The sequence below is a fragment of the Podarcis liolepis genome (genome assembly GCF_965112155.1).
Source record: "Podarcis liolepis genome assembly, chromosome: 7".
Taxonomy (NCBI): domain Eukaryota; kingdom Metazoa; phylum Chordata; class Lepidosauria; order Squamata; family Lacertidae; genus Podarcis; species Podarcis liolepis.
Window position 1 is genome coordinate 69420376 of NC_139561.1, and position 15482 is coordinate 69435857.

The 15482-nt window shown below is 40.1% G+C and overlaps 1 protein-coding gene across 50 annotated transcripts in view; it reads left to right on the forward strand.

The window, feature by feature from the left end:
* Window positions 1-15482, forward strand: part of EPB41 (erythrocyte membrane protein band 4.1) — a 131494-nt gene that overhangs the window by 53141 nt on the left and 62871 nt on the right. For 32 of the 50 annotated variants that reach the window (XM_083512105.1, XM_083512080.1, XM_083512091.1 and 29 more), the window contains exons 2-4: window positions 11464-11914; window positions 13163-13393; window positions 14976-15080. In XM_083512105.1, coding sequence (XP_083368231.1) covers window positions 11468-11914; window positions 13163-13393; window positions 14976-15080 — 783 coding nt within the window. In that variant the 5' untranslated portion in view covers window positions 11464-11467. The remainder of the gene's footprint in view (window positions 1-11463; window positions 11915-13162; window positions 13394-14975; window positions 15081-15482) is intronic. The other 18 variants (XM_083512118.1, XM_083512112.1, XM_083512093.1 and 15 more) reach the window with 1 other exon arrangement.

Genomic DNA, 15482 nt, shown 5'->3' on the forward strand with positions numbered 1-15482 from the left:
AGTATTATAGTTAAGGAACATTCCAGCCTGGCTCCTGAAGGCTGGATGGAGAAGCCTGGAGGATTGCATCCACCCCCCCCCCGGCATCTGAGACTTCACACCTCTTTCATAATACATCTGGGATTGTGGAAAGACATTTATTGCAACCCTCTGAGGAATGCACTGGGTAACTTTGTATGCTCTGGCGCCTTTATTCCAGTTCATTCATCTCTCTACATTAAAGTCATATCCCTGTAGATCCTAGTGTGTGAAGATTTTCCATATTTGTGTAATCTTGCTCTCAGTGATGTATATTGGCACATGGAAGTGATTTTCATATAGAAATTTGGTGGCAAGATAATTCATCCTTAGTAGTCCAAGTGACAGCAAGATGAATGCAATTGTTCACTGAAATGCCCTTTCCCTGCTAATATTGCCCCATGTCCCTTTCTGGGAGTGATTTCTCCTGTTGCTTATTATGCAGTAGCAAATCTCTATATTGGTAACATGCTCCTTCTGCGAGTAACTGTGCTGCTTCACCAGAAATGGGTGTGTTCTATGTACAGTGTTACGAAGGTCAAGTGTATTTTTTACATCCTGTTTTCTTGCATCATTCTGCTACATGAAGACTGCAGTCTGCTGTAGTAAGGCTGCAAGTCTATACAAGGCTTTCTGGGAGTAGGAGCCGTTGAATGAAATGGGACTTCTTTCTACATAGGCATGTATAGAAATGCACTGTAAATGTTAAAACTATTGATAATACTAACTTTTTTCTATCTTGTGATTTTCTCTGGTAAAATAACAGATTTATAAAACTAAAATCAATGTTTGGCATCACTCTTGTTACTTCACTTTGATACTACAAACTTTGGAGAAAAAATTGTAGGTCTGGTGTTGAAAAAAGAAAAAGTACTGGGGAACTACTGGGCAGACAACTCATAGGGTTCACCTCAGGTAGCTGTTTGGATCCCAGCCATGATGTATTGTGAGCCAAAGCTAGGCATGTGCTTCTGAAATCAGCTTCGTTCTAATATTGCATAGGACTTGTAGCATCAAGTCTGCTTTTCTCTATTTCTTATCTAGTAAAAAGCTGATAAAAACAAGGCTGCCATCATATGTATGTTTACTTGGGAACAAACTCCATTGAACTTACTGCTGAGTAAACATAGGATCAGGTTGTGAGTCTTGCAGCTTGACCTACTAGGTTTGGTGGGATTTACACTTCAGGATTGCAGCCTTACTTAATGCAGCTTGCCGGATAGCTCCTTACTGCTATTTAAGTTCGCAATGTGAAAGAGCAAGGACTGTAGACTTTGATTACTGCTTCTCTTATGAACAATTGATAGGTTTGTGATGGTCATCTATGCTACAATCACCTAGCACATAAGAAATATACCTACTTCACTAATATTCTAATCAGGTATAATTGTTTACTTTTAAAAAGTGGGTTTTTCATGAATGTGCTCCTGATCCCTTAGTTCTTATGATAGTGTACCAAATAAATTTGTTTTAATTTGCTTTTGAGAAAATACAGAAGGGGTGGCTTTAAGAAGGTTTTGATTACATCAGCAGAAACCAGGCATTTTCTGGCTAGCACAGAGTATGATCATAGCCAGCTTTTTGGTCCTGCACTGCATTTTTATGCTGGATTTGTTTAAAGGGGCTTCATCACTGTGGTTTTAACTCTAACAATGATATCAACAGTGTTTGCAGAAAAGCGGATTTGTGTGGCTTTTTATTCCTTTATACTCTGAATGTGGATTTTTACAAAATTGTCTTGTTGGTTCTGCTGTAAGCTACATCTACATGCTGAAGCTAATAGGTAATATGTTTGGAATAATGCCTTTAACAATCAGAATTATTTTGGATCTGGATGTAACTTATTGGGTGCAAATTGAAGATGAACACTTGTTTGGAGGCTAATGAGTTGTTTGCTTAGAGTCTTAGACGGATAAAAGCAAAGGAAGCTGTGTTGATTAGGAAGTATTGCAGAATCCATTGTGAGGCATTACCTATTAGGTCCAACCAGAATGTCAGAAAATAGTGAGTAAGCTTTCAAATTCTTCATAACTCTTCATCATAACATCAAGACCATTGTTTGGAATTCCCCAGGTGTCAGGCATGTTTTGCTACTGGAGAGGGTCAATTTGCAACTACATGGAGTTTTCTGGGTTCCAAGTTGGCACCCATAGTTTAAAAACCTCTGCCTTAGTCCATTGTTAATACCATTTCCATTTCTGTTTGTTTCTGCTTCCAGCATACTGGGACAAGTGAATTATTGTAAGAGCAAGCTACAGTCAAGCAATGCATTTGAGATCATAGAATCATAGCATTGGAAGATACCCTGAGGGTTATCTAGTTCAACCCCATGGCAAATAGACATTCCATTGTGGCAACGGATCATATATTTAAGGCACCATTTGGTGCCTAGCTTATATATCTGAGTTTCTAACAGCCTGGTGAAGAATTCTGTAGAACTCTAAGAAAGATATTTCCAAACCATGGACTTTGTTATGCCTCTCTAGCAAACAGCAATTTTTTAAAAAGTGCATTGAGGGCTTGAAGCAAATGACTTATTATTGTGAATTTTGTGAAATTTGTGGGAGGCTACATACCGTATTTTTCGCCCCATAGGGAGCACCACCCCATAGGATGCACCTTGTGTTTTTTTGGGGGGAAATAATGAAAAAAAAAATTATTTCCCCCCGCGAAGCCCGGGAATGCAGGCAGCTCTGCGCAACCCTAGGGAGACCAGACCGGTGCAACTTCGCGCCGGGCTCCCGAGGGTTGCGCAGAGCTGCGCGAAGCCCGGGACTGCAGGCAGCTCTGCGCAACCCTCGGGAGACCGGCGCGAAGTCGCGCTGGTCTCCCAAGGGTTGCGCAGAGCTTCCTGAAGCCTGGAGAGCGAGAGGGGTCGGTGCACACCGACCCCTCTCGCTCTCCAGGCTTCAGCGAAAGCCTGCATTCACCCCATAGGACGCACACACATTTCCCCTTCATTTTTGGAGGGGGAAAAGTGCGTCCTATAGGGCGAAAAATATGGTATTTGATCACACAAACAGTGAATTGTTTGCAGGTTGCTTTTTCCAGACAAAATTGCCTCTCAACTGCTTTTCCATTGCAATGGGAGCAAAATGGTATCTTTTTCTCTGCAGGTGGAAAAGCAGTTTGGGAGACTGACTGTGATCAGAAAAAAAATCCCATTCAGCACTTCTCTGACCAAATCATAACCACCTTTGGTTGCTAATCATAAAACATAATGAAGTAAAATAAAGTGAATTTTACACTGGTCTTCCATATAATGTCTAGTTTTGCCCTACGGAAGGTAAATAAGATCAGCTAAAATCAGTCGGTTTTGTCCTGAATTTCATTGACAAGTGGGTTGAAACCTAAGACATTTAACATGAAACAGTAGCTTAAATCTGGGAACACTGATTATTCCTAATAGTTCCATCAAAATATGGAAAATGATACCTGAACTTGGCCATAGTGGATGACATTCAGTGATGTTTGCTCATTTCTGCAATGGAAATCTGCTTGCACAAGTGAAACCTTTGGTTTCTCTTGACCCCCCTCTAGTCCCTGCACCCCTCCATTCTGCTCTGGAAATTTCACTGACTCCTGAAGGAGATTTTGGGGGTACAGGGGAGAGGAGAAGCTCTGTGGCATGAACAGATACATGCTTAACGCTATTGTGGATCTTGCCCAGCCAGTGTTTCCATTGTATAACCTGCCCCTTTTCTACTTTGTTTTTGACATTAGCTATATTGTGATGGTTTTGTCTTTTACTTAATGTATAGTTTCCTGTTTGAATTAGTATCTTGGGAATCATTTAAGCTGCAATAAGACTGCACAGTTATTTGGGAGTGAACCTTACTGGACACAGTGGGATTTACTTCTAAGTAAACACACACACAGGCTGTCTTTGAAAATGAAAACTGAAAATTGCAGACTGATTTTCCTGTGTCTGAGAGTTCTAAAAGAAGCCTGTATTTAGCACAACAGAGAGAAGGGGGAAATCAAAAGATTGCTTTAAAACTGGCCTAGGTTTTCATAGCATATGCCCCCCTGCTGTCTTCCTAGCAACATCTGCGTTGGAGGTTCTCCTAAATGGAATCAGGGATATTAAGTATTTCCCAGTTGAGTGTTTTTAATACAAAATGAAACAGAAGCTTAATCGGGCAGCTGGTTGGGACCAGGGATACATTGGGGAAATCATTATCAGCTGGATATCTATTGGAAAAGAAGTTCTGGACAAAAGGAAGAGGGAAATCCAATATTAATGGCAAGAACAAAGAGAAAATAAGCCCATTTATAAGGTGAGGTGGGGAGGACTGTGTGGTTTGACTGATGAAAGAAAGGGGACCAGACTTCAGAAGTTCAAATTGAACATGGAAATTCCCAGATTAGTCTGAGTAAATTATAACCTATTCTGAATTGAGGCATTACATTGATAATGTAAATGTGAGTTGAGGACTGAACGACTTAAATCGCTGAATACATCAATTTGCACACCACAAGACAACAAAATTGGTCTTTGTTGATTTCAGTTATTGTTGGTCCTAATTTTCCCTGCATTAATGCCATCTATCCTTTTTTGTTTGTTGTTGGATATTCTTGTTTTTATTCTTGATATGAACTTTGGAAATTATTTTTAATTGAAATGTGGACTAATTTCCCCCTAAATTCTTCAGTTGTTTCTAAAAACTGGACCTACAAATAGTGAGCATCTGAACACGGATCTCAAAGCACATCTCGAAACACAGGCAGCCCCACAGAAAACCCTGCTCTAAGTTGTTGTACAGCAGGTGTCTGATATTTTAGGGACTTCAAGGAGAGACTCTCTGGCAGAATGTACTGAGTATGTAAGGGGGTAACCTGGTCTCTCAAGTAACCTGATAACAAGCTGTATCGGGCCTTGCATGTACATGCATTTTGAACTCTGCTAGGTAGCAGAATTGCTTAATTGGAGCTGTGTCAACTGTGGTGTCAAGTCTGCTATGGAGGTAGACAAATTTGTCTTCAGAGTAGCTAGCAAGCAAATCGCAGCAGGTCTCTGAGGTGCCCTGGACACTGCCCACTGATACACATGTCAATTCATGGACCTGAAGAGCTCTGCTGGATGATTCATTGAGGATGTGATGGAGGTAGCAAAATATGTCCTTTTTGCTGCTTTCACCATCAAATAGGCACAATTCACATTCAGCCAGCTTCACAGCAGGACCAGTGGCGTAGTGTGGGTTGTCAGCACCCGGGGCAAGGCAAGTAATTTGCGCCCCCTCAGCCCTAGGGGCAGAGAGCTGCGAGTGCGAGCGTGCCCCCCCAGATGTTGCGCCCGGTGCGGCCGGCCCCTCCTGCACCCCCCACGCTATGCCACTGAGCAGGACTTTTGTCACCTGTTTTCCTGCTGTCTTCCAGTCGGTTTCATAGAATGCAAATCCCCAGTATACTATAGAGCTAAAAACATTTTTTTCCTGTATTGGAGAGGGTGCTTCAGAGCAATTGTATTGGTTGTACTCAGCATCTTGTCATTCCACAGCAAGACCAGGGCTTTGGCAGGATCACAGAGTGCTATCAGATGCACTTTTTCCATCCTAGATATGCTTAACTACTCAGTTGAAAGGGTTGTTAGATAATAATGGCAATGTTAAACAGCTAATAGCTTCTTAGGGTGTTTAAAGTCATCATATACATCAGAAACAAGAGAATATTATTTTGACTGCTTTAAGTGTTTTATCCAATATAATATAATACAGAACAAGCTCATAATACATAAACACTTATTGGCGGCTGTTTTTAAAAATCACACAATGAGATATTTGTTCCTTGTTGCATGTTGAGATAACTGACTTGAGGAAAGAATGAGTCTTTTTGTTTTTTCCATATTACTATCACATCCCATTCAGGATGTTATATTATGCTACATTGTGATATTTTTGTATACTGCTATATGACTCAATTAGGGACGCGGGTGGTGCTGTGGGTTAAACCACAGAGCCTAGGGCTTGCTGATCGGAAGGTTGGCGGTTCGAATCCCCGCGACAGGGTGAGCTCCTGTTGCTTGGTCCCTGCTTCTGCCAACCCAGCAGTTCGAAAGCACGTCAAAAGTGCAAGTAGATAAATAGGTACTGCTCCGGTGGGAAGGTAAACGGCGTTTCCCTGTGCTGCTCTGGTTCGCCAGAAGCAGCTTAGTCATGCTGGCCACATGACCCGGAAGCTGTACGCCGGCTCCCTCGGCCAATAAAGTGAGATGAGCGCCGCAACCCCAGAGTTGGTCACGACTGGACCTTATGGTCAGGGGTCCCTTTACCTTTACCTTATATGACTCAAAGGCTCTCAGAGTGGTGAACATAATGTTAATATAAGAGAGGAGTATGGTAAATCAAACCAAACAATGTAAAGCAAAATGACCAAGAAGCCGTCTTAGAGATTTGTTTCTGAACTGCATTCATACTCTCACCACAGAAGCAACTCTCCAGCATTCTGCCTTTCACTTAGAAAGCAGATTAACTCCTCCCCTGTCTACTATGATGTTTGGGTCAAGTTCTTCACATTTTCTGTTTGCTTAGTGCTACTTTCCCTAAGATATCCTGCTATTCATTTTTCTGCCCCCACTGTACCCCATTGGCTGCTGTTGAATTACAGAACTAGACAGAACTTGGTTGACTTTGAGGTTGGATTTTTGTATGTGTGTGACATTTATAGTGGTATAATGTTTTGGAGACAGATTATAGGGTTGGATACAAAAAACCATGAACGGAAGGAATATAGCAACTGGCCTGTTTTGCAAACGCTTAAGAATTTGTGTAGTGCTATAATAGGTTCTGTAACAGATCTCATGTTTCTGCTTGTGCAGGAAATTGCATTTAGTTTAACTTTTCTCACACAAGGCACTAGTGTTAGCTATAAAACTTTTCTATAAGCAGAAGAGCTTTCTATGAGCAGAAGGGCATGTTTGGCTCCATCTCGTTGTTTATTTAGATTTTTATTTTTTTTAAAGTGCCCTGTTAATTATTTTAAAAATAATTATGTTTATAAAATTAAAAAGTGCTTTGTTTTACATCCTGCTAAGACTGCCAAGTTTCATTTGAAATGAGAGAGAGAAAAGACTCCAGGTGATCATACTTAGGGGGGTCTAAAAACAGAATAAGAACACAATGAAGGAGCAAAGGAGATAAGAGGAAAAGGAACTGCTTGTATGTGCCCATCTCTGCATCCTCTTGTTTTTCCTGCTAAGCTTATTTGGCTGATGCTACTAAGGCTTCCCTGTAAAAAGTATTGTTATTCTCAGGAAGACTTAGAGACATTAATTTATCTAAGCAAACCCCAGCTATAAATTGTATATCCTGTGACTACAACAGGCCAGTATAAACAGTCCTGCGACAATCTTTGTTGTCCCAAGTTTACTTTTTAAAACTGGAAATGGCTTTTTTTAAGGGCGTGTCTTGCTTACTTTGTAGAAATAGCAATTAGGGCTGCAGTTGCACATAAACTAATACTTCATTCCCCACTTCAAAGCCATGAGTGGTAGATTGGAAAGATTTCTAAAGCATGATGTTTTTGTTTGTATTTTCCCCAGTTGATTGGATAGAATTTGATAACAAAACAGGTTGTTTTGGCATTCAGCCCAAAGTATAGTTCTGTTTCTCTCTGTCCTCACATTGCTGAATGGTAGGACCAGTCCAAGACATTTTGCTTTCAGAGGCGAAGGACAAGATACCACTCTTAAGACCCTTACCACTCTTAAGTTCAGACAGACTAGAATAGCAGCTGAATCTTATTTCAGTACTGGCAGCAGCGTAGTATTGTGTATGACACCTTTGGGCAGCTAACTAGCCTAGTGATGTGTGACAGGTAACACAGCCTACAAACATCCTCCAGCCGAAGGGAACCAGGAGGCTCAGGAGGAACAGCCTTGTGTCTGCCAATGCTGCCCCACACCCCAGCATCTGCTGCCTGTGTCCCCTCATTCTTTCTAATGCTAGGGCTGAATGGAAACATATCTATTTCACTTCTTTTCAAATATTTCTATGCTGCTTTTTAGGTAGTCTCCTCCCAACGTGGAATACAAATGAAATAGACACTCAAGCAAGCAGGCTCTGCCTCTTACATTGATCGGTCATTAGAGCATGAGACTTTTAATCTAGGGGTCGTGGATTTGAGTCTCACGTTGGGTAAAAATGTCCTGCATCGCAGAGGGTTGGACTAGATTACCCTTGGGGTCTTTTCCAACTCTACAATTTCATGATTCTATTAAATCCATAAAATAAACACAACCTATCACAACATTTAAAGAATCAATTTAGCATCCTAAAAATATACAGACCAGCAAGACAACAAAGTGGCCATCTAGCTTATCCAACATATGACAGGTAAAATAATTCTTAACAGCTTCAATAAAAAGTGAGGTTTAAAGACCTTTTTAAAACTAGCAAGGAAAGGAGTTTCTCTGATCACAGTTAGGATGGAGTCCCATCACACAAGCTAAATAGCAGGGAGCCCAGTATGATGGTGGTATAATTATTTGCAGGATTCTCCAGGCTGAACTACAACTGATACTATCCCTGGCCATTGGCTGATGGGAATTGTAGCTCAAAATATCAGAAGGGAAGCAGGTTGCTGGAAAATATTTGTTCATATACTTTCTTCAGCCCGCCTTAGCTCTCATTGCACTATCTGGTGTAATTATAAATAAGAAACAGCCTTATTTATTTTTCCAAGCACTTTTCTTCAGAGGTGTATTTAAATTTATACCATTTGAAAACGAATATTGGCTACCAGAGTAGCTGGGGATGGCTGGATAACTGTTACTGGTGTAAAGAATGGACTCTGAACTTGCACGAGTTGAAAAGCTGTTTTATTATATGGTGAAATACTGCAAATGGTGATTTCACATTTTCAGAAAACTGGCATTATATTTCTTTAAAATTTTATACCCTGCTTTTCACCATAAAGGTCTCAAAGTAGCTTACAGCAATGAAATGCAAAATATAAATTAAACCTACAAAATGTAAAACCTCAATAATTTAGAATCTCAAAAACAACAACAACAACAAAACATCTGAGAAGCAGAACTAGAGCTGTGGGTTCAAGTTCTCCATCTAACAGAGAAAGCCAGGATATTAGGTGTCTGAAACTAAGTAGGAATGCTGCCTGTTTATAACTTTCTGTGGTATTATGGAGTTCCATGAAGTTGTCTCTAGAACAGAACACTGAAGACACAACTCTTCATTGACATAAGTTGTGATTTTGGCCCAAAGGGGAGCCACTATTAGTGCTCCACTCAATGATATCAAGTGATGGGTTTGGATTGTACAGGTAAAGGGTATCATGTACTGCAGGCATGTCCAACAAGCTGTAATCTACCCATTGTCATTGTCAAGAGTTGTTGAGCTTTTTTGGGAGAGATCTAAGATACCCCTGCGATCAACTGGGCAATCGTGATCAACCTCTTCAACATGCCTGATGTACTAAAATTACATTTCTCTATTTAATTTAGGAGGAAATGTCCCATTTCAGATGTGTTTCTTACATAGAAATTGAATGAAAAATATCCACATTTAAGTTTAAACTAAAATGCATGCTGGCTTTATGCTGCCTTGCCCTTGTTTCGTTAGCAGTAACTTACAGTACAGTGCTCTAGTTGTCTACTCAGAAGCAAGTCCTGCTGAGTCCATTGGGGCCCGTGTTGTTGTGAAGATTACTAAGATAATGTATGGGAAGTCCTGGGAACCTAACATGCACTATATAAATGATAAGCGTTTATAATTCACATGTGACTTATCTTTCTCAGCAGCCATGCTAAACATTGTGCCACTGATTACATGAACTAACTGCCCTTTAACAGAAAACATTCACTTCAGAAATGTGAAAGATGCACTCTTCCCCTGCTCTCTTGAAATGCAAGGATAGGCTTACACAAGCAGAATGGCAGATTTCAGCTGTTTAGTGTGTCTGGATAAAGTCAAATTGCTCAAAGGCATAGATGATTTTGCAACAGAAGTGTGTTTTTCACTTAACCTCTGGAAATGTTATTGCATGAAATTCTATAGAGCATGACACTAGCTTTTGAATTAATATACTTTTGGATTTGGAGGTCTGGGTTCAAATTTATGAAATTCACTGGATGTCCTCAGGATAGGGTAGAAATCTATGTAAACAAAATAACAGGAGCTGAAGAGACTTTTATATTATGTGTTATGGTTTCAGAAACTAGGAAAACTGAGGCCTGAGGAAGTAATGTTCAAGCAAACCTTTTGCTCCTGATCTGCTAATACATAGTTTACTGGATCAGCATTATGTGTGACCCAGGTTATGTCTGAATCAGCCTATAGTTAAAAATTAGGGGTGACCACTTTTCAAACAGGTCACCAAAATTTGGACAAATTACTCTGATCAGTCACAATGCATTTGGGCAGATTGGCACCATTTTCAGGCCCAGAAACTAATTTATTATTTCAATTTTTTTGTTTCATAAAATTTATGTATCACTTGTTTCAAAAAACCACAAAGCAGTTTACAAAGGACCATATACACAACTTGTAACTAGGCACATACTGTATCCTGTTCTATTTGCTGCAAAAGAATTCTTGTTTTAAGTCTATTTTGGGAGGGGTGTGTGACTCTGTTGTTGCCAGGAAAGGCCTCCGCAGGCACGTGTGCACCTGCACCATGCTGATGCCCCATGCATTTTGGATAAAAGCATAAAGAGGTTCAAAAACTCTTCTCTACCAATATTTGAATTTAACTGGAGCTGTAATGTGCCATCAATTACTTGTGGGGAATGTTTGTAGTGAAACAGTGATGAACAGGTGATTGTCACACCTACCCACCTGTCAGACTTGGCCTTCAGGATGGGGACAGTTAAAGGTCTGGCTTACTGGACCTGAAAGGTTATTCACTTCTGTGTGGAACTGCATTTGTTCTGTCTTAGGAGAGGGAGAATGCAGTATAGTCGAAAGTGTGTTTGAGGTAATGTGAATGCTCTCAGAGAGCGGAGTCCCTGAGCATTTGGCAAGAACAGTTCCACAACAACAAATACCTGCTGTGCAGTAGGCTAGTTCTGATACCGACCTTCTAATATTGATTTCTAAGATGACAACATTTTATTTATTTCACACAGTTTATGTGCTCTTGATTGTAATTTAGCACCCAGTTTGGCAGATTTGGTCATCTGCCTTTGTGCTCCTTCTGTGATCATAATTGCAAATGATAATTCTAGACATTTTTGAAGTAACAAAACTAGCTAGATGTTTATATAGCATAACAATGTGCACTTGCATGCAAGGCTATACTTGTATGTAAAAATAGTTTCGAACAACAAGAATTGCTGCTCCCATTATTAATTGCAGCTTCGATAAGCGGACACCAGGAGACCCTTATTAGTGGTCCTTGTTACCTTTGGAGCTTTGTGATCAGTTTGCAGTGGTTTTGTGATTACATAGCATTTATTCAGTTAAATTTCTTATACATTTCTGCCAACAGAAACATGACAACTGAAAAGAGTTTAGTGGCAGAGGCTGAGACTCCCAAGCAGCAGCCGCCAAAAGAGGAGGAGGTAGCTGCTGAAACAGGAACACAGGAAGCTTTCTTGGAGAAAGCACCTGAGGGGGATAATCAGTCAAAGAAGAAGCTAAAAGCATCCAATGGTGACACGCCTACACGAGAGGACCAGAGCAAGAACAAAGAGCGCACCTCTGAAAGTCGGGGCCTGTCACGCCTGTTTTCATCATTCCTCAAGAGGCCCAAATCCCAGGTCTCTGAGGAAGAAGGTAACGAGGCAGAAACAAAGGATCTTGGTGAAGGAGGCCAGGAAGAGACAGACCTCGATCTCAATGAGGAGATTCTGCTGAAAGCCCCAATAGCAGCTCCTGAACCTGAGCTCAGGACTGACCCATCTTTAGATCTTCACTCATTGAGCAGTGCAGAAACACAGGTAAATATGACACAAACTAGTTTTCTGTCTCCCGTTGTTCGGTCCCAGCTCCTGCCCACCTAGCAGTTCGAAAACACATCAAGTGCAAGTAGATAGGTACCGCTCCGGCAGGAGGGTAAACAGTGTTTCCATGCGCTGCTCTGGTTTGCCAGAAGCGGCTTAGTCATGCTGGCCACGTTACTCGGAAGCTGTCTGCAGACAAACGCCGGCTCTCTCGGCCTATAGCGCAAGATGAGCGCCTCAACCCCAGAGTTGTCTGTGACTGGACCTAATGGTCAGGGGTACCTTTACCTTTAACTTGATTAATAGACATTCAAGAACATGCTGACATGTGCAGCCTGCTCATACACTTGTGACTTTAATAAGTAAATGTGACTAGAACTGCAGCCTCAGATTTGTATCCAGGTAAGTACTACTTGAAGTAAATCCATTGAAGTTAATGAACCCAATTTAGTCATATTCATTAATTTCAGTGGGTCTATTTAAATATGGCTAATGTTAGATACAACCTTTAGTATCTAATTGGTAAGAGGTTTAAACTATTGCAAATTGTAATACGTTCCAAAGATTAAGGTAAACACGTCAGCAGGTTCTAGTTTATATAATTATTTATTTTGTTAGATTTATATACTACTTAATCAAAAATCTCAAAGTAGCTTAATAAAAGGAAATTTATACATTACCTATATAACCAGCTTTTGACATTTTATGCTCTTTCCCAGTTTCCAGTTATATGTATGAATTTTAAAAATATAAAAAGCATTAAAGAAGCTTTTGAAGGCTTGCAAAACAACAACCCCAGTCCTCCAAACCATGGTCTGGAGGCTTGTGAATATCCTATAGACCTTTATGCACCTTCTTCCCCTATTGTATGCTAATAACCCCTAACATCTCTTGGTTTTCTCCAACGTATATGAATTGTCAAACTGTGTTTAGAATTGTCTCCAATCCTTTAAACTGTGGTTGCAAATTAAAACATGGAGGCACGGTGCTAACTGTAGTTTGCTAGTTTTGGAAGTCATGGCCATGTACAGTAAGCTTAGAGAAAAGTATGGCTTATGAACCTAGCTTGTCCCCCACTAAAACAGAAAGACTAAAGTACTAAAATGGAAGCAGAACTTTCTCAGCTTCTCCTTGTGGCTATGCCCTATTTTTTCTCTATGGGTTGTAAACATTTATGTTTTACTCAGAATAGACCCACTTTTGTGTTTTGGTTCAAAATTGCTAACTTTTATCCATTAATTTCAGCCTGCTCAGGAAGATAGGAGAGAAGATCAAGATCAAGATCCAGAAAATAAAGATCTTGAAATTAAGGAAGAAGGAGAGCAGGGGGAGCAGGTGGACGAAAAAAAGGAGAATACCAAGGTGAAAGCAGACAAAGACTTAAAAGGTTCTCAGAAAACAGCCAGAAGGCCCAGAAACAACATGCACTGCAAGATTATTTTGCTGGATGACACGATTTTTGAGTGTTCCCTGGATGTAAGCATATCTTTATCTATTTTTATTATTAAAAAGAAAAACGATTTTTAACACTGTCACAATATATTAATATAGTTTAAAGAATACAATATGCAGTTTTAATATAAATTGCTTAGTAATGTCTAGAAGACGGTAATAGTAGCAGTATTTTGTTTAGACTTTTGGCCCACTTGATTTGAGGAAATTATCAGGAATATTACCACTACTACTACTACTACTAACAATAATACAATTTTACAGAGTGAAATTGAAAGGGTTCAAGTGTCAAATGCATCACAGTCTCTCCTTTTCCATAAGATGATCTCAGGTTCCCTAGTTAAATCTCAGGGCAGATACGTATCTTGGCTGGGTTTTCATGACTGCTTGAGCAAAACAGTTACCTTAAATGATCCTGTATAATTAGGTCAGTTCATCCATGTACAACACTAATGATACTATTACTATTGCATAAGATTAGCTTCTGCCTGCTAATACAACAGTGGCTTTACGTGAGTGTTGTGTTTATAAACTTTAGATCTTCATCCTGTGTGCAGAGCGTAGAAGGGGGTTTAGCTTCTTGCAATGATGTAGAAGCTACTGGACATGCTGTTGCATGTGGTAAGGAGCCATAGTTCAGCAGTAGAACACATGCTAACCTTGCATAAGGTCCCATGTTCACTCTCCAGCGTCTTTGAGTAAAGGAACCCAGTTTGAAATCCTGGAGAACTTTTCTTAACCAAAATAGACAATGTTCTGATAGTATAAAGCAGCTATTTAGAGTATTTTTAATGGGGTCTGTTAGCTGAGGGCAAGGCATTGTTGCAGCATAGAAATTCAAGCCTTGGCAAACAAAGAATGTTGCTTTGCTGATTTATGTGTTTGGGGCTTCAGGGGACATTATTGGTTTGGCTCTTAGCCAAACACACACGTACAAACTTATAGCGAACTGCTGGTTAGATTAAACAGGCTGTTTATTCACCTGCCTGTTACCTGGTTAAGTTGAATTACTCCCTCACCACAAACTTGCATCTTACTTTCCACCATATCAAATAAATAAAGGAGTTTGGGGACCTTCTACTTTCTAAGAGAAGAGATGACTAGTCAAACAGAACAGATGTTACAAGGGGACCATTAGGTTCTCAATTCTGTTTTGCTTTTATAAGGCAAGTAAGTATGTGTACATTTGCAGGAGATACTCATTAGTGCTTCATTCCCTTCCCACCAACCATTCAAAACCAGAAGCAAGACTAGTTAGGGAGGAAAGTCTTCCTTTACTCCTTCATTTGCATCACTACAGTATCCCTGGTTTGGGGAACCTGCATTTCCTAAAGTAATGTTCCTAAAATGGAAGGAATTTCCTAGATATTTTCCTGAGCGGCATGAGGTCTCTTTTCTGCCAAAATATCCTTTCTCTCTTTGCATCCAAGTGAGCCATCTTAATGAAACAATCTAAAAGTGATCAGTGTTCATTTTAAGGGCTAATGATGTTCAAGTCAACGCCTAAGGAAGGTAGACATACTGTGTACAATAACTTTGTGGATGTGAATATTAGAATGCATAAAACGAAAGTGACCACATATGACAGATTTGTGTTCATGTGCAGAAACATGCCAAAGGGCAGGATCTTCTTAAGAAAGTATGTGATCACCTCAATCTTTTGGAAGAAGACTACTTCGGACTGGCCATCTGGGATACCCCAAGCTCCAAGGTAAGTAGAATGCAAAAACAGAGAGTTGACCTGCTTAGGATTGTATGTTAAAGCATTTAATTAAAGAAGGAATTGTATTGGGAAAACAGAAATAAAACTTTGAAATGCATATTGAAAAGAAAGGTAATACCTACTTCTCTAGTCTGACTTCATACTGATGGAAGTTTCCACAAGCTAGCTTTAACACTGAAAGGTGCTAAAATATGCAGGAACCACATAATGCTCCACACATAAAGGATTTTCTCGACAGTCAGTACCGTGGACAGCATCTCTCTCCAACTGTTTTGGAAATGCCTCTGCAGGGCAAAGCTGTATTTGAAGTGGGAGGAGAGACATCTTTTGTGGAGGCATTCTACATTGTTCATTCTTATCCAATTAAGCCTGTGCTGTAGAATTTAATGT